This window comes from Homarus americanus, unplaced genomic scaffold (assembly GCF_018991925.1).
Source record: "Homarus americanus isolate GMGI-L3 unplaced genomic scaffold, GMGI_Hamer_2.0 scaffold23598, whole genome shotgun sequence".
In the NCBI taxonomy this organism is placed as follows: domain Eukaryota; kingdom Metazoa; phylum Arthropoda; class Malacostraca; order Decapoda; family Nephropidae; genus Homarus; species Homarus americanus.
This window is the reverse complement of record NW_024731054.1, coordinates 547,647-569,437: the sequence shown is the minus strand read 5'-3', so window position 1 is coordinate 569,437 and position 21,791 is coordinate 547,647. Positions and strand designations below refer to the sequence as shown.

General features: G+C 36.9%; 1 protein-coding gene across 1 annotated transcript in view; it reads right to left on the bottom strand.

Annotated features, from left to right (window-relative positions):
• Window positions 1-20,903, bottom strand: part of LOC121867459 (short transient receptor potential channel 4-associated protein-like) — a 33,234-nt gene extending 12,331 nt beyond the window's left edge. The window contains exons 1-11 of the mRNA XM_042367370.1: window positions 20,732-20,903; window positions 13,084-13,203; window positions 12,569-12,670; window positions 10,088-10,219; window positions 7,980-8,133; window positions 4,902-5,012; window positions 4,481-4,609; window positions 3,641-3,778; window positions 2,778-2,985; window positions 1,920-2,040; window positions 1,223-1,584 (exon numbers count right to left, since the gene is read on the bottom strand). Of these exons, the coding sequence (XP_042223304.1) occupies window positions 1,223-1,584; window positions 1,920-2,040; window positions 2,778-2,985; window positions 3,641-3,778; window positions 4,481-4,609; window positions 4,902-5,012; window positions 7,980-8,133; window positions 10,088-10,219; window positions 12,569-12,670; window positions 13,084-13,203; window positions 20,732-20,833 (1,679 nt within the window). The 5' untranslated portion in view covers window positions 20,834-20,903. The remainder of the gene's footprint in view (window positions 1-1,222; window positions 1,585-1,919; window positions 2,041-2,777; window positions 2,986-3,640; window positions 3,779-4,480; window positions 4,610-4,901; window positions 5,013-7,979; window positions 8,134-10,087; window positions 10,220-12,568; window positions 12,671-13,083; window positions 13,204-20,731) is intronic.
• Window positions 20,904-21,791: the final 888 nt, after the last annotated feature.

The following is a 21,791-nucleotide window of genomic DNA, read 5'->3' as shown; positions in this document are numbered from 1 at the left end:
AATTGTTTTTATGTTATCATCATTCGCTCTGCTTTTGTGATAAGTGATTTTGCTCTGTTTTTGTGACTGTGAACTGAGCAGTGTAACTTTGAAAATGTCTGGGGAAGGCCAAGGCATCCATGACAACAGTGTCTCTGAGGTGAAGCTTGACATTGTGAAGCAGCAAGATACTCCCCAGAGGCTGTGTGGGAGTCAGAGTGACGTCTCCACTCCATCTACAAGAGTTCCTTAGTCTCGAAGGGAACATGTGATGACGACCAGGCTTATTCTTCTTGGTGTGGTGAGTGTTGTTTAATTGTTTTCTATTGCTTTTATAAGTAGGAATATTTTTGTTGGTGACACATGTGTGTTTGGGGACTGGCTGTGAACATATCCCATCGCCCCTATAAGGCTCCCTATCTACGATATTTCACTTAGTGATGGGTTTTTCAAGAGCCTAACACCATCATTTATTGAGGTTTACCTATATATTAATCAGCTAAGATATATCCAATTCGTTTCAAAATTTCTCAGATTTTATCACTTTACCCTCCAAGTTAAAAATCTTTAGATACTGATTTATTTGTGTATACAGGTATCCCTCGCTTTACGAATGGATTAGGCTCCTTGAAAGCCATTCATTAAGGAAATTTTTGTATCTCAATTAACATAACATGTGGGAATAATAGGGTTCAGCTCCCCAATGACAAGAAAACCCCAATATCATACCTAAAAAATATGAAATAGATTCACCAAAAAATACTATAATTTAGTAACTACCAAAAAATAATTAAATAGGTTTATAAAAAACAAAAACCAACCAAACTACTGTAAATTAAAGCCTAATGCATTAAAAAAAATTTAAAATATAATTTGGTACATCACTGTAAGGGACAATATTCATATAAGAGAGAATAGCTTTCATAAAATATGAGTGTTACAGTTAGGTTTTCCAGATAAAACATATACATAAATGTTAACCAATTTACTCTCACTGTTGTTTCTGGTAAGTTCTTCTCTTTTCAGAGAGATATTATTCGCCCACTCCAATTTACTGTTTTAGACATTTCTAATAAGAGGAATATTTTATGCATTGGTGTATGTGGTAATGAGCAATAATCTGGGCACCAGAGAAAACTGCACTGCTGAACTGTTTTAAAAATTAAGTCAATTTATTGGCTATTAATCGAGTAATTCATCATCATTTACCAACTGTGTTTAGACATAAAAGGGCATACTATACCTAAATGTGGACCCGGTTGTTTCCTTCTTCAGGGCCTCGACAATCTTTGATAGGAGTCCTTGAGGACCAGAACACATCTGTTCGGTGGGATACTCCACTGGCACCTGAGTTGACAACCCCGATCCACCTAAAGGTTCTACTTTCAAGATGTTTGAAGATTCTCTGCTGACTATACTTTCCTCTTGGAGAACACTAGTAGGTGAACTGCTCTCTTGTGATGCGCATCCATTACTGTCAGAACCTTGGGTCATAGTCAGATCCATAGAGGTGGTTGTGGTGGGGCTTGGGGTGTCCTCCAAGAGCACTTTGGCGGCGCTGATGCTACACACCTCGCGGTATTCCGTAGGTGTTAACATAAGGTACTGTACGGGAGAAAACATCCATTAAAAATGATTGTCTGCAAGGTTTATTAAGCTAAAAGCTTTTCATACCAGGCATTACATACAGTACTGTACTTTAAAGATAGAAGATTGAGTACCTATGTCCATCAATTCAAATCTCTTGTGTAAACACCCCCACATATACAAACAGTACATACATTCTCCCTCTCCCTCATATCTTCAACTGGTTTACACATTACACAAAATGAATCCTCAAGTTGTACGTCAATCTACAACACCTCATATTAAATCACTAGAAATTTTTCTTTCAAGCAGGTACCAGGTAAGATACAAAGCAACTATATAGAAACACTTACTCTGTACTCTGACTGGTCGCAGAAACTATGAACTAGTCTCAGGAACTGGATCTTAAGTGCTACCTCTGGACTACATTCACATGAACTTAGATGACCCGGCACTCTTATTCGCTCCTGGTAACTGTGTATATACATAAGAGTTAGTTCTAAAACATAAGTCTTGGACACTGAGCACCTTGTGTGTGTGTGCCTCATACATGAAACATGAGCATTTGGATCACCAGAAGATAAGCCCACCAGCATATTTCACTTAATGATTAAACACCCGAATGCTACCTGGGGGTGGGGCAGTGTTTGGTTAGGTTAGTGTGATGTGGTTAATCTTATGTGCAATAAACTGGTAGCTAATCTTCAGATGATCCATACACACGAGTTATCGAGTAAGATTTATCACGGTTTATAACATTTTCCAAGACTAAAACAGATATTCTATCAAGACTCACTACTGAAAAAGTTACTACTCAATATAATCCCAAGGTAAATTTCAAGGTTACTGTATATGTGCAGTGTGTTTGCATGAAAGTTTGTTTACATCATCAGGAATTAATTCAATTTAGAATTTAATCACACTGTTCACAATATCATCACACTCAGGTTATAAAATCAAGCGAACATTAACTATTGAGCTACAGAAAGTACTGAAAAAATTATAAATTATGCTAACTGTAGTGGCACCCTACAATTTCATATTCCTAAATCATTTGCAGATCATGAAGGATTCACAATACACATTATTTCCAAGCCTCTCACCTTTGTTTGAAACTAAACAAGGAGAGAAAAACAAATTAACAGATAAACAGATAAATCCATAAAGTCATGGCAGCTGGGGGATTAAAAAGTGCAATTTTTTTTACTTACGTTTCACACTTCCATATAAAAAGGTCAAATAGCTGGGAAAGGCGGGGAATAAGTCGCAGTTTCGCTAGTTGTGTCTGAACTTCTTTCCTCTGTTTACCAAGTAACAAAAGCCCTAAGACATAGACACTCTCGACTCGCTGCAGCATAGGACTCGTTAAGGCTTCTATCTGGCTTGGAATTGCTTGAGGTTGTATTCTATCCAACAAATCTGTCAAAAAATTTTAATACCTTAATTTTGTGAGAGGAAGTAGCTTATAACATAACTGACATATGATTTAAAGCAAAAACTAGTTTCAAGTTAAATGTACAATATACGATGACATAGTACAGTAAGTCCTCGTTTAACGTTGCCCCCGACAACGCTGTTTCGTTATAACGTCGCTACTCTTTAAATTCCAATGATACGGACAACGTCCTGCCGATTAGGTATAACGTCGTCACGGACTACTTTGTACGACGCATCGCCTTCTCTCACCCAGTCAGAGCAGGAGCCACCCTCCGGGTTTCAGTGACTAGCAACCCGCCTCCTCTCCCACCCTCCTCCTCTCCACTACCCACCACACACTCGCTCCACCTCCCCCCATCAGTGAGTACAATGCAAAATGATTTAGTTTATTTATATTTTTGGGTGGATAATATAGACTATTTTCAATAAAAATTCCATTAAATTTATGTATCTGTACATGTAATGGGGAACATAACTCCAATATTTTATCTATTTCTTATGGGGAAAATTGATTCAGTTAACGTCGCAGTTTTCAGGAAAGGAACCACGACGTTAAGCGAGGACTTACTGTATATACGTATTGTAGTTCAGTAACCCTGGTTTTTGTTTGGCTTATAACTCGAGCAGCAAAACACACCTGTTACAGAGACAGCAGAATTAAGAGTAGGAGACGGCATGAGAGATTCATGCTGGCGGAGCACTTCTGACATGGAGTCGTCAATGAACCGCATCCAGTGATCAACTTCCATGGTACGGCCTGAGTAACGTGGCTCATCTGGGGAGTATGCAACACCTTTATTAAACCTTTTATCCATTATCTTTACTCATCTCCCATTGTTGTAAAGAATGGGTGAAGAAATACAGAAAATTAAAAAAAAATGGGTACAAAATTACATGGATAGTTGTGTAAACCAAGTGAGGAAAGTTAGGAAAAGGGTAAGACAAAAACAAAATGTGTCAAGGTACACCATCCTGATGTCTGAGGGTTGGTGACCATGGCCCTCCATTCCATATGTTTTTACCAATCCTCCAGTAACTTTTCTCTTCCTATGTACTTATGTAATGTCCCTGTCACTGCTCTCCCCTATCCCTCCTACCCTCAATTTTATCCACTAACATGTCTACCATTATCCTTTTACCCTTAATTATATGACCAAGGTATTTAATTTGTTTACCCCAGTACTGTAGTATATACATATATGAGGTTCCTGTACAGTATTTCTCTCATGATCTACCTTAACACAGTAACTCTCATACCTAAACTACTGTATCTTCATTAAAAATGCTATAACCACCATTCAATAGGCATCAACTAACATGTACAGTATGTGTGTCATTATATAACCATATGAAAAGTAATTTTTTTAATTATTATCAACTGAACATGCCTAAACAAATCCTGCAATTACTCCAAAATAACCATATCCCAAATTCAGTTACTATAATGATGTCATGAAAGAAATGTTACAGAACTCACATGGAAGTTTGGTTGCAAAATTAACTAGTCGAGGGAGGAACTCGGGGATGCTGAGAATGTACTCCTGGTTGATGTCCCGTAATGGTGAGAGGCTCTTAATGTTGCTGCGAAGCATACTCTGTTCATATACTGTAAATAACAAAATTTATAACACGTGACACTTTGTAAACCAGAACAGTCTTAAATGATGTTAAGATGGAAACTTCACAATAAATATTCACTTAGGTGTGTGATAGACTAATTTCCTTTACAAATTAATCATATATAATGAAGTTAATCCATTGTAAAAACATGTTTAAAATTCTGGAAAGGTAACAAACATATGAACAAGACTTAATATCTAGTCACCCTACACAACATGAGACAAGTTTTTATTTCCAAATTAAATTTAATGATTATGAAAAAATATCATGTCACTTACACAGAGTTTTGTTTTCATAGACATCTAGGTCAGAGATGGTCACTGCCAGGATGCTGCAGAAGTTGGCTAGGTATTCCCCATCCAGCTGACTAATGAGGCGGTCAAGCCCAGCTACAGGGGGGTTAAGGAAACAGTGCTTAAGTTCAGAGATACGGAGTGAAGTGCCCATCCCTTAAACATCTTTTTCTATAGGAGCTCGGACAGGTACTTGGGTAGTTTTTGTTACAGACCATTTACTGGGGATTTAACTTTCTTAGATAACCTCCTTTATCTCTTGTCACACTGGGAGCCTTGTCTGAGGACTCTAGGACCCTCTAGTACTCTAGTAGTAGGAAGTCCTGATAAAAGCTGCCTGGCTTTGGACTTTACCAGACAAAAACATTCAGAATTATTCCTCCATTTTTGTGAACAGTTAATATTAAATTAATATTTTTTTTTTACTTTTTAATGTGCATTTACAGTACAGTAATACCCCGCTTTACGCGGTTTCACTTTCCGTGATTTCGCTTTTACGCAGTACCTCGCCAGAACCGGACTTTCACTTTACGTGGTGCATCTACTCATATACGCGGGAAGTGGCACTGGCAGGATGCGCACAAGGTCGCCCAGTCATCAAAACATTACCGAGTTCTTCAACCGCCACCCACCACAGCCGGCCCAAGTCAGTGATAGTGATAGTGAGGATATGGACTTATATGGACTTTGAGGGGTTTGACAGAGGCCCTGCAAGCCTATGTGGTGGATAGTGATACAATTGATACAAGTGATACAGGTGAGGGCCAATAATCTGCCCTCTGCCTCGGTACCAACCCCCCATCCCCGCGTGCCCAACCATCTTTTCTACTAATGTAAGTTTTAAAAAACCTAATATTATTGATATTTCTCTTAATTATTAATTGTGTGTGCATACCATCATAAAATTAAGATGTTATTTTTACTACAACGTAGGTATTGTGTTTGAAAAAGTGGAGTATGGGGGTCGGGCCAGTCTCTATTGGAATTAATCCCATATGTTCTGTTATTCACTTTATGCGCTTTTCACTTTCCGCGGTACCCCGTGGGTTCAATTGACCGCGTAAATCGGGGTACTACAGTATATACTAGTGAACACAACACATAGAAAAGAATATAGGAGACTATGTGAGCAGCAGCTGGAGTGTGTGGTGGGATGTTGATACTCTACACATTCACCAAGGTCAAGTTTCTTTAAGAGTTTTAGTGCAAAACTGATACCGTATGAGCTTTAATAGGGCACAGGGGATAGAAAATAATTGTAGTGGTTATTCCCCAGAGTACCCGCAACCTAACCTTATTTTATCAATTACTTAGTGTATTCAAGTAAAGTATGTATGACTTAATGATTACATGAACCCCTTTGGTGTAACAGTGCCATGATTTTAGAGTAAATTATGTCTTGTTTTAGAGAATATATGTATGAAAATTCAGTTGGGAGACAAAGTGTCCTGCATGCCGGGACAAGGACAGTGTTCCCGCCTGCCAAGCTATCAGTGCCCAAAGTGTGCCTTAAGTGTAAGCCAATCACAGTGACTTGTGAGAATGACATCATGGGCACAGTGGAGTTGATTGGCCAAAAACTAGTGTTGGTGTGTGTGTCTGTGAACATGGCAGGTTAAGGATGGCAAGATTAACAATAATTAGTAAGTCCATTAAAGGTGTTATCCATTTCGCGAAAGGTATTGTGATTCATGTGGCCCCGTGTAACTAGCTAGGAGTGTAGGTTATTGTTTGAAGTGTAATTGTCAATTTTAATAGAAAGTGCTTAAATTAATACAGTAACCACTAAGATGTGTCATAAATGTCCCCTTATTGGATGGTATATTACAGTAAACCATGAGTAACAACACAACTATCACATATTTCTCCCATGTTAGTGCATCATGTGCTTGTTTGTACATTTATTGTCATCCATTTTCCCTCCTCCCTCTCTCTCGATGCAAGGGTAACTTTGACCGTGGGCCTACCCGACCTCTTCTTCCCTCTTTCCCTCACATTTGTATATGAAAGAAGAATAAAGAAAAGAAACAGAAATAAAAAGTAAGAAATGATAATAGTAAATAATAGTGAATAAAGGGTAAAGAGAAATACACTGTAAAGTAAAGAAATAAATATAAATAAAAGGGAAAAAGAAATATCATTTGTTACATTGGGATGAAACCTAACATAAATTGGGTCTACTATAGTTTTGGAAAGTATGTACAGTTGCCTTCATTTATAATGAGTACAGTCTAATATAAGGTCACCACCTTGCAAGCAAGCTTAGAAATAACTTTTGAAATTTAGCTAGACTCCATTATACCCATCCACCTCACAATTACATGTCACCTCCACTTCTGAAACAGTCTATAGTCTGGCCAGCCACAATGCTGTCATGTCACCCATTTTATCCCTTTATCATATACTATGACTTATGCAATGCAATTGTATCATAAATTACCATTACTCACATATTTATTCCACCAGTATGGTATACTATATTATTCTAGCATACAGAAAATGATTATAAATAACATTTCTCCTGATACAATGGCACATTTAGTGATGTCCAATGTTTGGCATAGCAGTTAGCAAGGAGAGTATGAATGCTGTCCACATAATAAAAAAGACTGGATGCAATAATATTTTATTGGTTCATCCCAATATTACCTAAACCACTTTTAAAATATCATCTTTCACAGACTGAGAACATATTACTAAACACGACAGTATGTCGGTGCACCTCTTGGCAAAAAGAACCCCCCTCCCTCTCGTTACGTCACACTGCCACTGACTAGCAACACAGCAGGTTGAAGCCAATGACACTCTATTTTGTAACCTGTATTAAAACTACACTATAACCATGGAATGCTTATTTAGCATCCTTAGTGTAGCTACTATTGTGGGGTTTCTTAGGGCCATTCCAGGAGTCTCCCCACAACTTGCCAGTGCTTCGGAACCATGCTTCAACACTGTCTAGGTTCACACACGGAGAGAGAAGACTGGTAACACTTACTGTACCCATTATAAATGGAGGCAACTGTACCTACTGACTCTCGGTTACATTCTACCCAACAGACTTACGTATTGTGTTAAGCTGTAGTGTGCTTCTTCTCAATATTAGAAGATGTTCAATTAGTGTGATGGCCTTGGTGTATGTCTCAGAGTCCAACATTAATGAGAAAAGAATCTGTAGGACTTCATCACTGTCACTCAGCTGGCACCCGATGGTTGTGTCCTGGCAAGGGAAACAAAATATTACTTTACAGTACTTGTAAAAAATACATAAAATTCTAAATACAGTATACAGGTATCCATCATTTAGTGATCGTTCACTTAGTGATAATTCGGTTTAGCAATTAAAATTTTCTAACACCATTAGTTCCTTAGTGATCTTCAGGAGGGAAAATTGTTTGAATTCATATTTTCTTTTCACCTGCCTATCCAGTAGTCTAATATAAAAAGAGGTGGAAATAACAAATTTAAGTGGTGTAAAATAAATGCCAAGTGTGATTGTATGTCTCCCAGCCCACTCAGATCATGACAACGTTGTATTTTCAAGGACGAAAATAAACCACTTGAAAAAGGAGCTGCTATATAAGATACTACCTATGAATCAGCCAACCTGAATTTGAAAATGATTTTAATAATCATTATCTAGCTTTTCCAGCACAAAACAGAAATTTTTTAGGGGGTACATATTTACAGTAGTTTTATTATATAGAAATCACGCACAGTAGGGTCGGGATATATCGCGAGATAGGGTCCAAGGATGTTCGTTATATACTAAATCGCGATATATAATTACATGGAATCAATGGGGAAAATAGGGTTAGGTTCTGGAGGCCAATAAAAGTGACTAATCTTTATATAAAATGGCACAGACTAAAGTTAGCAGAATATAAATTACATAGCTGGAATCCTTGCAAGACAGCGAATAATTTGAATATAGACATCATATATTTTCCACAAGAGGTAAAAAATTTTCACATCATTTTGGGGGCTATTTAGGGGATTTTTAGGAGTATTTCTGACATTATATGGTTTTTGGTTTTATGTGAGGTCCCAGGAGCATAACCCACATAAGTTGTGAGTCCACTATAAATAAATTTATCACTATATATTGGAAAGTTTCGATAATTTTGGTAGTACATAGTGACAAATTTGAAATATTTCCTGCCCGATTTTCCTCGCGAAATAAAAAAAAATTATCGCTATATATAGGAAAATTTCGATAAATTTGGTAGCCCGCAATATATAAAAATCATTATATAAGGTCGCTATATATCCCGATCCTACTGCATTATAAAGGTATGATACCGGCATGCCATCTACCAACCCAGGACGTCATTACGCTAGTGTTTACCCTGCCTTTGAACATTGGCAATCTGTGCATTGTTCCTATTGCTGTACATCGCTGTGGCTTTGGCGTGTTATTGAGTGCTATACAGACTGTTCCTTACCCTGCACTATTGTGGTATTGTGTACTAAAGTGATTGCTCCTTCCTCCCCGTCAGCTCTTGTCAACTAACAGGCAGACCAAATAAGAAGTGTTTACTGTATTCCCATTATGTTTTTAACCTTGTGATAATTATTTTTCTTATTTTGTTTTCACATTCTGTATGAACAAATGTGTGTGCGTGTGTGCATGTAACAGAGTACAGTAAAATAAAATGAAGAAAATTACGTATATCTACCCCAAATTACGAGTTGAAGAATAATGTATCTCACAGTTCACCCTCACCTGCTCTGAGTGCTACTGGGTGGCGAGTCAGCCAGGCGACTCCGCTATACAGTTACGTGCCATCTCCTCGTTATCCCTTGTTTAAGATATTATTTCTCGTTTCTGTTTGCTCAGCAATAAAATCACTTAGCGATCTGTTTTTCAGGAATGCATACCAATCGCTAAACGTTGCATCCCTGTATTGTATAAAACTGTAATGGACTGGACTGCTTGAGACTTGGAGGCTGGCTGATAATAAGATCTGACCTAGAGTCTTTTGAGTGCTAACCATAATAAATCAAGGTCAGTGGAGGGTATCAAGTTGGTGGTGAAGTCCCCCCTTTACCAATGATGGAAAATAGTGATGATCAAACTTGTTATGCATATAAAGTACATGCCAGGTCTCCTGAAGATTTTTGTGTTTATAGAGCGGGACACATAATTACACAAATAGACAAATGTCCCTTACCATTGTGGTGAGCTTTTTGAGTACGTTGAGCGTTGTGGCCTGCAGGGTGCCAACAGTTATGGAATGGTCACAAACATCCGGTTCACTCCACCGGCCCCCAAGATCTGGTAGCATCAGTAATGACACCAAAGTCTACCAAAGAAAGACAGAGAGGTAAGGGAAAAATAATCCAAAAGACATTATAGAACCAAGACACAATAACATCCAATTATAAAGAAAGACTTGACAAAAATTAAAATAAAGATGACAATAATGGCAACTTTTTAAAACATGGTATAAAATTTGCCTATTCAACAGTCAAACACTAGCTAAGCTTATGGCATTAACAGAACAAGACCCCATGCAAAGCCAGTAGTATATAGTCTGCAATTAATTATTTTTAAGAAGATACATGGGTATAAAGGGAATTTTATGAGTTATATACAGTAATATGGAGAGAAAAATAACATTTCTCAGGTGTCATAACAATGGCAGCTGCAGAAACTGACACCACAGACTATTACCAAAAGGAGGAATTACATAAATCATCCTATTTTATAGCTAAAGAAAGACGGTACGCAAGGATATTATACTTGTTATCTTGGCCCTTTCCTTTTGCTTTCTACTGTTGTCTTGCATCATTCTTCCCCAATTATTTCTCCCCCTTCTTCAGGTTTCTGCATCCCTCAATTCCCCTCAATAGATATAAGAGATAGACAAAAAACTTCCGCACACAGGTTGACAACCCTTTACCCGAAATTCTGAAAACCGAAAGTTTTTGTTTTTTTTTGTTTTTTGTTTTATTACAGGAATTAGCCCACCCGGGCATAGATCACTGACCCACATCAGGGCCTGAGGGGCGAAAATGTAATAGTAATAATAATTATAATAATAATAATTATTCACAGTAAATAACATTTTAATAAAAATACACCAAAATAAAATAATATAACATTAATAATATATAATAATAAAATTAATAAAAATAACAATAATACAGGAGTACTGTAATAATAAAATAATAATAATAATAAAGAAATACAAGAATGAAAAAAAGATCATAAGTGGGAAACACGACCTAGACCTATGAATTATTATTATTATAATTTTTATTATATTCCTCCCCCGCAGGTCCTGATGTGGGTCGAGATCTATGCCCGGTGGCTAATACATATTAAAAAAAAAATCTGAAAACCGAAAAATTCCAAAATCCGAAATTCCTCTGGCCCCAAGATTTTCGGATAAAGGGTTGTCAACCTGTGTGTGTGTGTGTCTGTGTGTGTGTGTGTGTGTATATATATATATATATATATATATATATATATATATATATATATATATATATATATATATATATATATATATATATATATATATATATATATATATATATATATATATGCAAGTAAATCACTGTAGGTGTGCATGATTCAGGTATATGCTGATAACCACAAGGAAAAAGAAAACACGAAGTTCCCAAGCGCTTTCGTGTAATTCACATCTTCAGGGGTGAGGACTCACCCCTGAAAATGTGAATTACACGAAAGCGCTTGGGAACTTCGTGTTTTCTTCTTTCCTTGTGGTTATCAGCATACATATATATATATCATGTAGATCCACAATGAAAACGTGGATAAGATAAATCTTGATAAAATCACACGGGAAAAGGGAAACAACGGAGCACCTTAGCTTTCATCTTTATTCAAGACATCTTCAGAGGCAACTGAAGTTGCTTCTGAAGATGTCTTGAATAAAGACGAAAGCTAAGGTGCTCCGTTGTTTCCCTTTTCCCGTGTGATTTGATCAAGATATATATATATATATATATATATATATATATATATATATATATATATATATATATATATATATATATATATATATATATATATATATATATATATATATATATATATATATATATATATATATATATATATATATATATATATATATATATATATATATATATATATATATTTTATATATATATATGCTGATAACCACAAGGAAAGAAGAAAACACGAAGTTCCCAAGCGCTTTCGTGTAATTCACATCTTCAGGGGCGAGTACAGACTAGAGAGAGTAATACAAATCAAGGTGTATATATACAGAGGAGGGTGAGACCAGGTCCACAATGGTCAGGTATTAGGTAATGACCCAACTAATCTTTAAATAGCACACAACGGTTGGTGGTCAGGTCAGATGGTCAAGTGACCCTGCTGCCATATGGCATCACAAAAATTGTGACGAAGTCCCAGGTTGCAGATTTGACTTTCTGCCTCATTTACACACAATTGCAGGGTCTCAATTGTTTCTCTTACTATTGAGTATATCATTTCTCACTCTTGATTTGTTTAATTTTTTCCATTTCTTTATATATTTTTGGTTCATCTTTTTTTTTTTTTTTGCTCTCCAGGCTCCAAAGTGGGTCAGTGACCTGTGGCTGGGTGGGTTAATCCCCGTAAAAAAATATAGATGACAATCTAGTACTGTACTCACCTTAACCCCATCATGCTTATTGATGAGGGAAGTGGCCTCTGCCATAAGGGAATTGTCACCAAGATAATCATCTTGGCTCCTGTGTAAATTAATCAGCAAGACCTGTAATGAGATAAATAAAAAAAAAAATCTTATTCATTATACAGTTCTGTAATATGAAATTAGATTCCATAGGCAAGGGTGCCTGTTAAAGACAGTGTGGATACAGCACACTGTGTATGACTTGGTACATGAGGAGTCAGTGTAACTGCCAATGCAGTCAAACACCTTCATTTTTCCAACTTGTAAAGTCAGGTATCCATTTACAAGTATCCATTTACAACTGGGATCATACATTATACTGATGTAATAATATCAGCAAAGGACATAATAAATTGCTGCATTACTATAGCATATACAGTATTGTATTCTAAAATTGAGGATTCACAATGTGACATTATTTTGTCTTGAATCACAGCTGAGACCAAACCAACTTTAAAGCAACTTGGAAAACAATCTTATCAGCACAATATTACCTTAAGCTGGGTCATGATACTAAATCTTGGGATTTCAAACTGCTGGAGGGCGGCCTCAAGAATTTTCAGTGCCCTTATCACCTCATTATGTGGCATGTGTTCCAACCCATCTTCAGGAATCTGTAGACATGAATGTAATCATTAGGATGGGGCAATAAAACAATACCAACCATCGACCAATTATAAACCTGCTCAATCAATCAATGTGTTAGTCAATCAAACAGTCAGGATTGGTCTTCACAGAGCTAACAGATGCAGTTTAATATATTATACAGAAAGTAACTGATCAAGTAGCTTTTGCTATATAAGGTGCAAATGAAGCAGTGAAGTACAGCACAGTAGTCATTCACAAAATTCGACCAACATGCATAGTGTGTTTATGCTTCTAACATTTTCTTCATCCAAAACCTCACAGTTCCCTGGTCATCCATCTTACTTTCTATGATCTGTATATCTGTCTATGCACAGTACCTTATACAGGCATCCCCCGCGTTACGGAAGGGTTCCGTCCCTGGAAAATTGACTGTATCGCGAAATTCCGTAATGCGAAACCTATTTTCCCCTTGACTTCCATTATAAAACTGGAGATGCGTTCATCGGGAATTTTTTCGGCCCCAAAAAAGTAATTCAAGCACTTTTATGAATGATAATAAAAATACAATACAGTACATTAAATAATTAATGATATACAGTACCTTCCTAAAACATCAAGTTTAATATCCAATGTAATGCCTTTGTGGCTTCTTTTTGCACTACTGCGAACAATTCCACTTGATGGCCTCTTTCCAGTCATCTTGAATAGGGGTAATGCACTGTACTGTACTTACTGTATGTTTGTAAAAGTTAAATCCAAATGCTGGGGCGAGAAACATATGTGCACACTGGATGTAAACAATGGACTGACTCCTCGTGGCGATAACATAAGAACATAAGAATATAAGGAGTCTGCAATAGGCCGGTTGGCCTGTGCATGGCAGCTCCTGTCGAGAGTTACTACCACTCTCTATCATCCATGAATCTATCTAGCCTCCTTTTAAAACTTTCCAGCGTGAAAGCACTACTACAAAGTTGCTAAACTTGTTCCACTCGGCCACCACCCTATTTGTGAACCAGTTCCTTCCTATCTCCCTCCTAAACCTAAACTTATCCAACTTAAATCCGTTGCTACGAGTCCTATCCTGCACAGATATTATATGAACTTTATCTATATCGCCTTAATTGATCCTTTCACCCACTTAAATACTTCTATCATATCTCCCCGCACTCTTCGTCTTTCTAGGGAATGCAAGTTTAGTTTCTTTAACCTATCTTGACATGGAAGGTTTCTAAGTCCCGGAATCATTTTCGTCATTCTTCGCTGCACCGACTCCAGTGAATTGATATCCATTCTATAATAAGTGCACCAGAACTGAACCGCATAATCGAGGTGCGGCCTGACTAACGCAAGATATAGTTGCAATAAGACCTCTGCACTCTTATTACTTACACTTCTAGATATAAAACCTAATACTGTACTCTGTTTGCCTTATTTCGAACATCAACTCAGTTTTCTAGGCTGTAGGTCCGGGCTTACAAGTACCCCTCAGTCTCTTTCACAAGTCGACCTTTCTAGGTTGCTGTTGTTAAGGCTGTATACATTGACAGTATTTGTTCTTCCAATATTAAGTCCGCTCCAATTGCTGGTGTTGAATTTCACTTGCCATTTCTCTGACCACTCCTGCAGTTTATTTAAATCCTCCTGTAGTGCATTTGCATCCTGCTCTGAATTAATCTGCCGCCCTATTTTGGTGTCATCTGCAAACTTACTTATGTCACTGCTGATCGCAGTATCTAGATCGTTTATATAGATTATGAACAAGAGTGGGCCCAGTACTGACCCCTGGGGAACCCCACTGGTTACACAGCCCCACTCAGATTTAACACCATCTACGCTGACCCTCTGTGTTCTATCGGTGAGCCACGATTTTATCCAATTTAAAACTTTCCCCTCGATACCATGAGCCTTAACTTTTCTCAGAAGCCTCTGATGTGGTACTCTGTCAAACGCTTTGCTAAAGTCTAAGTAAATAACATCGTAATTTTCGTCAATATCTATTACCTCGAAGAATTTCCTAAAAAAGTCAGCAGATTTGTTAGACAAGCGATGCCATGCTTGACAGCAGCAAACACTAAGAAATCCACACCAAACAAATTATAATTTTTAACAAAAAAATTTAATTTTATATAGTGATTTTTTTAAATTGTTAAAATTTACCCCAATTTCCGTAAGGGCGGATTTACGGGCCGTAACGCGAAATTATTGGTCATAATTTACAAATTCCGTAAGAGCAAAACTCTGTAACACATGGGATGCCTGTACCAGTACCACAAATTTCCTTACATACAATAAACCAAGTTCTTCGTATAAAAATATTACAGAGGGTCCCCGGGTTATGAACAGGTTCCGTTCCTGGGGATGTTCTTAAGTAAAAAATGTACTCAAGTCGAAACACAAGCTGTATGGAAACCATACTTACAGAACAGTGTCTAAAATCCTACTACAGTACATCATAGCCGAAGTCCTTATTTACATCTTAAATCAGTAATTTAAGAAAAAAGAAGAAACAGAATGACAAAATACAGTAAATGAAAGTAAAAAATAAGTCATCAGGTAAATAAAATACAGTAATGTAAATTTAAAGTTTAAAACCTCGTTCGTATCGGCGGGTGTTCATATGTCAGGGACCTTTTGTAATGCACATTGCACATGTGGCAAGTCCTTAACCTGTCTAACTTTTGTTTTCAAAAGGTTCCCCATAAAACACAAGGCTTTACTACAATTAGCAATACTGTATGAACTACAACATGTCAATTGTAGAATGAAGAAATTTCTAAAATCCCGTTTTATGGTCGAGCCTGGAACCAGGAGCCTCAAGTATTTTATATGCACAACAGTGAGCCTTTGGTCTAAACCCAAGTTAAGATTAAACTTGCAATTAGCTCTTGTTGCTGACAGTAAAGAAATGAAGGTGGACTGACTCAGAATTATGCTAAATACCTGTACAGTGAGTTCTGCTATAACGCGTGTTTTGATAACGCGAATTTGCTCTAACGCGATTTATGAATTAGGAACGATATTTGTATAACGCGAACGCTTGTTTGCTATAACGCGATTTTTGCTTACTATTTCTCCAATTTTGTGGTACAGTGGGGTATGCTATAACGAATCTAATTGGTTCTAGAACCTTGTTCGTTATAGCATTCGTTCGTTATAGGATTAATCCGTTCCAGGTCCCCAAATACAACCACTTAACACTGAAAAATATAATATAAAATTGTAAAAATTGTAAAAAAGTGCATAAATATGCATCTAAACCCCTGAAATAAAGAATATCATTAATATTTGTAATAAAAAACAATAAATTAGAAAAAAAAAAAAAAAATTAAATAATGTTCGTTGTAGGAGTTTCGTTCGTTATAGCATTCTCAATTTTATAGGTAAAACCGTTCGTTATAGGAATATTCGTAGTAGGATCCGTTCGTTATAGCATACCCCACTGTATTAACTGTGAATATAGTAAAGAAGAATATCAACAAGAAGCGTTCTGGTGATAGAATTCCCGGTGATGATCGTAAAAGAAAGGATATAACACTTGAAGAGAAGCTCGATTTTATCAACCTCAAAATCACCCTTCTCCCCCATCAAGTAAAGTGTTACATTTACTGTATGATTTCATTATTAGATATGAATGTAACATTTATTTAGACTGTGCTATCCTTTGTGTTAGGCTAACTACTAAATTTTTTCGATTTCGAGTAATCTGCACCTAACCCTATTTTCTCCATAAGCCCTGTTATTTCTATTACGCAATTTTCTATAACACGATATTTTACAAGAACACAATTATCGCGTTATAGCAGAACTACCTGTATGCACTTTAATAGCAAAGTCAAATCAGTTGTTGACATTTGGCAATGTGTGAGAAAACAGCATTAATTCATTAATGAACATTACATGAACCAAACAAGCCTAACCTACCATAATGATCTTAATATTATTTTCCAAATGTGTTCGGTTAAGTTAATTTACTTTGTGTTAGCTTTCATAAAATTCAAGTTTAGTTGGGTGTATTTATTGAGGTATGACATGGGAAAAAAAATACACCTCATTCTACAGTATAAACACAGTAACTAGAATTAATTAGCTATCCAGGTAGACTAAAGACCCTGAAATTGACTACTCTTCTGAAAAGAGCCAAGGTGGATGACCAGAAAACTTAAAATGACATAGGAATAAAGAAAGGAATATATAAGAAATTAAAGGGAGGGGAGGAGCAGCTCAGAAATAGGTATAATGAACTATCTAGGAATGTTAAGAAAAATGTAAGGAAAGCAAAGAGAGACTATGAAATCAAAATAGCAAGAGAATCCAAGGCGAGTCCCAAGGGATTTTTCTAGGTATATAGGACAAAGGTCAAGGACAAAGTTGGGCCTTTAAAGTCAGGGAGGGGAGAAGTGATAAATGGCAGTGAAGAAATAAGCAAAGCATTGAACAGCTACTTCTTATCAGTTTTCACAGAAGAAATTTGCGATGAAATTCCAGAGGTGGAACTGATATTTAAGGGAAAGGAAGAAGAGAAATTAAAGAATATCACTTTCAGAAGAGAGGATGTTCTTAAGAAGATAAATAAACTAAAGAAAACAAAATCCCCAGGGCCGGATGAAATTTTCCCTCGAGTCTTGAAAGAGTTTAGGGAACAGATTAGCGGACCCCTCGTAAACTTATTTACAAAATCATTAGACACTGGAGTTGTGCCAGACTTGTGGAAACAGGCAAATGTAGTACCCATATTCAAAAAGGGAGACAGAGCATCAGCATCAAATTACCGGCCGATCAGTTTGACGTCAGTAGTGGGGAAATTTCTTGAATCAATTATAGCAGATAGCATCCGATCGCATCTAGAGAAAAGAAAATTAATCTACGACTCTCAACATGAGTTTACAAAGGGAAAATCTTGTCTAACAAATCTGCTAACATTTTTTAGGAAAGTCTTCGAGGTAGTAGATAATGACGAAAATTACGATGTTATTTACTTAGACTTTAGCAAAGCATTTGACAGAGTACCGCATCAGAGGCTTCTGAGAAAAATTAAGGCTCATGGTATCGAGGGGAAAGTTTTAAATTGGATAAAATCATGGCTCACCGATAGAACGCAGAGGGTCAGCGTAGATGGTGTTAAATCTGAGTGGGGCCGTGTAACCAGTGGGGTTCCCCAGGGTCAGTACTAGGCCCACTCTTGTTCATAATCTACATAAACGATCTAGATACTGGGATCAGCAGTGCATAAGCAAGTTTGCGGATGACACCAAAATAGGGCGGCAAATTAATTCAGGGCAGGATGCAAATGCATTACAGGAGGATCTAAATAAACTGCAAGGGTGGTCTGAAAAATGGCAAATGAAATTCAACACCAGCAAGTGCAGCGTACTTAATATTGGAAGAACAAATACTGATAATGTATATAGCCTAAACAACATCAACCTAGAGAATTCGACTTGTGAAAGAGACCTAGGGGTACTTGTAAGCCTGGACCTACAGCCTAGAAAACAGTGCGCAAATGTTCGAATTAAGGCAAACAGAAAGCATTGGGTTTGCATTCAGGAAGTGGTAAGTAACAAGAGTGCAGAGGTCTTATTGCAACCATATCTTGCGCTAGTCAGGGGCCGTTAAACTCGATTATGCAGTTCAGTTCTGGTGCCCTAATAGAATGGATATAAATTATCATAGAGTCAGTGCAGCTTAAGAATGACAAAATGATTCCGGGACTTAGAAATCCTTTCCATATCAGGATAGGTTGAAAGAAAAACTAAAATTTGATTCTCAGAGACGAAGAAAGGGGAGATATGATAGAAGTATTTAAGTGGGTGAAAGGAATCAATAAAGGGGATATAGATAAAGTTCTTATAATATCCGAGCAGGATAGGACTTGGAGCAACGGATTCAAATTGGATAAGTTTAGGTTTAGGAGGGAGATAGGAAGAAACTGGTTCACAAATAGGGTGGTGGACGAGTGGAACAAGCTTAGCAACTTTGTAGTAAGTGCGGGAACTCTGGAAAGTTTCAAAAGGAGGCTAGATAGATTCATGGATGATAGAGAGTGGTAGTAACTCTCGACAGGAGCTGCCATGCACAGGCCAACCGGCCTATTGCAGATGCCTTATTTTCTTATGTTCTTATGTTTAACAAGGTAGACCTCATAGAAACATTCAAATGCCTGAAGTGAGAGGAAATTCTAACAGTCACTTGTTCAAGATGTTTTGTTTAAACACAAGAGATCATAGTTTTAGGCTCACTAACTTTCATGAAAAACAAATGTAACAAAATGCTTCTTTGTACAGAGGATGGTTCTCCTATGGAACAGTCTACTAGCTGAATCCATGGAAACAAGAACATCACTAGCCTTAAAAATAGCCCTGGACAATATCGCAAGGAACATTGGGGGTTCTTACACAGGCCACCAGCTTTCTTCGTACATCACAGTAAATTAGCTAGAATCCATTTCAAGAGATGATTGCATGTTCCCATATCCTTGAAATAAATATCATGAAGAGGCTACAAGGCCACAACTTCTGTGCCTTCAACACTTGGACGCTGATAAAAACCATTAGTAACGAGGTCTGATTAAACAGGAACAAACCAATGAATGATAAATATTAAAGTATGGCAACATTCAGCGTTTGTTCCTGCTGAGTCTGATATACAGTACTGTAGTTCAATGATGGTTCTTGTCAATTTACTGAAATACCTAAGGAATGGAGGCCAAAGCCTGCTTGCTGCTTCATATGAGTCAATTCAAAGTAATGGGAATCGCAAATCACATCTTGAAAGGCTATCTATTACACGAGAAGAGTAATTTTATATATACATCACTGTTGTAAGTTAACTAATAAGAGTGTAACGCTAAACTTGAGCTTTCCCAATGGTTCAATACCATAGTCTCAGGTACCATTTCTAATTAAACACTGGAGGTTGCTTGTCAAACATAAACTTAACAAATGAATTTATGTCCACATGTACTTTTTGCCAATTTCCACAACCTGTTTCTGCATTAAGAAGTAATCTTTAATAATTGTGGAAAAAATTGGAAGAAATACCACTACACTACCATTTCAGAGAGCACAAGAAGACTTAGGTATTATCAAATACTGTGGATAGAAAAATGGAAAGTTATGGTTGTAGTTCCAACACAGGATCACCAACAACTCAGTAACAGGTGTTCAGTAAACAGTACCCCAGGCAGTGATGCTACTGTTGTAAACATTTACCAAAGATTAAGACAAACACTTTCTATTACACCATACAGATCAAGACAAACACTCAGTTATAACTCAGATCACGACATACATCCATCATTATTCCCATACTGTTCCAAGAATAAATATCGCAGGTGTTTTATGATAACTTGAAGCTGAGATAAACATCCCTATAAGATAAACAAAAATCCTCAAAAATCAATCTTGCATAACACAATATCTTAAGAGATCTTACACTTAGTTAATATAATGATTATAAAAAAGGGGTTTATAGAGTAAATAGGGCAACAGGTAAATAATCCTTTTCAAAAATATTACCAGAGCCAAGTTCACATCATGACCCCCATCACCTTACCATGAACATCGTATTTGTATCATGGCCGCTGATTTCTGACTTGTAGAGGCGATATCTGGAAAGGTTCTTATATCTTTTCTTAACTAAATACCGTGAAGACATCTTGAGGAGCGTAGTATGACCTAATGTTTGAGTACTATGCCCCTCAACTTCTTTCTCCTGGTCTTCTCAAACAAACAGCTGATGGGGAGGGAACAGGTGAGACGGGTTCTGCGTATCTCACCCCACAGCGGGAAAATTAAATTGATTATTCCCTATCTTTACATTGCAATTTAATATATTTACTTTATATAATTTACTTAAGGAATATATATACTAATATGTAAGTATGAATTCTATAATATCAACTCAATGCTGGATTTTTCTTAGTCATCTTGTCGCTAAAGTATGATTGTAGCTCAATAGCGAAGGTAACTCTCCCCACCAGACAAACTTGTAGAATAATATTACTTTCTTTAGTTACAAATTGTTTATATGGGTAATATAATGCTAGAATTTACTAAGATTTCATTGTAAGTAAACCATGACATTTATCTAGCATTAGTGCATGCTTTGTATCTTGTTTATTGCCCAAGTGTGTTAAAAATACTCACGTTACTTGTGACCTTAATGGACGAAGATTTTTGGTGAATTATGAACGATTATATTTTATCCTTTTCGCCACTTGTCAACTTACTAGCTGTTCAGGCAGTTGTTCATTCCCTGTTACACACACAGTTGGCAAGTACTGGGCATGCGACGGTTCCAGTGCTGGTATAATCACTCACGCTCGCCACTATCATGACATGACCTGAAGATTAGACACCCTAGCTTATTTCACCTGATTATTAAACACCCTAACGCGACCTGGGGAGTTAAGTGAGGGTGATTAGTTATGGTAATGTTAGGTTAAACTTAAGTTACGTTAAGTTAGGTAAGGTTCCCACTATATTTTGCTCGGCAACGTTGACTAATATGTATGTCTTCAGTGCGATACAGGAATTTTGGTCATTATATTTTAATTTGCATCCGAAGGTCTTAATGAAGGGATAGTCCCCGCTCCCCTGGATCAAACTTGTGT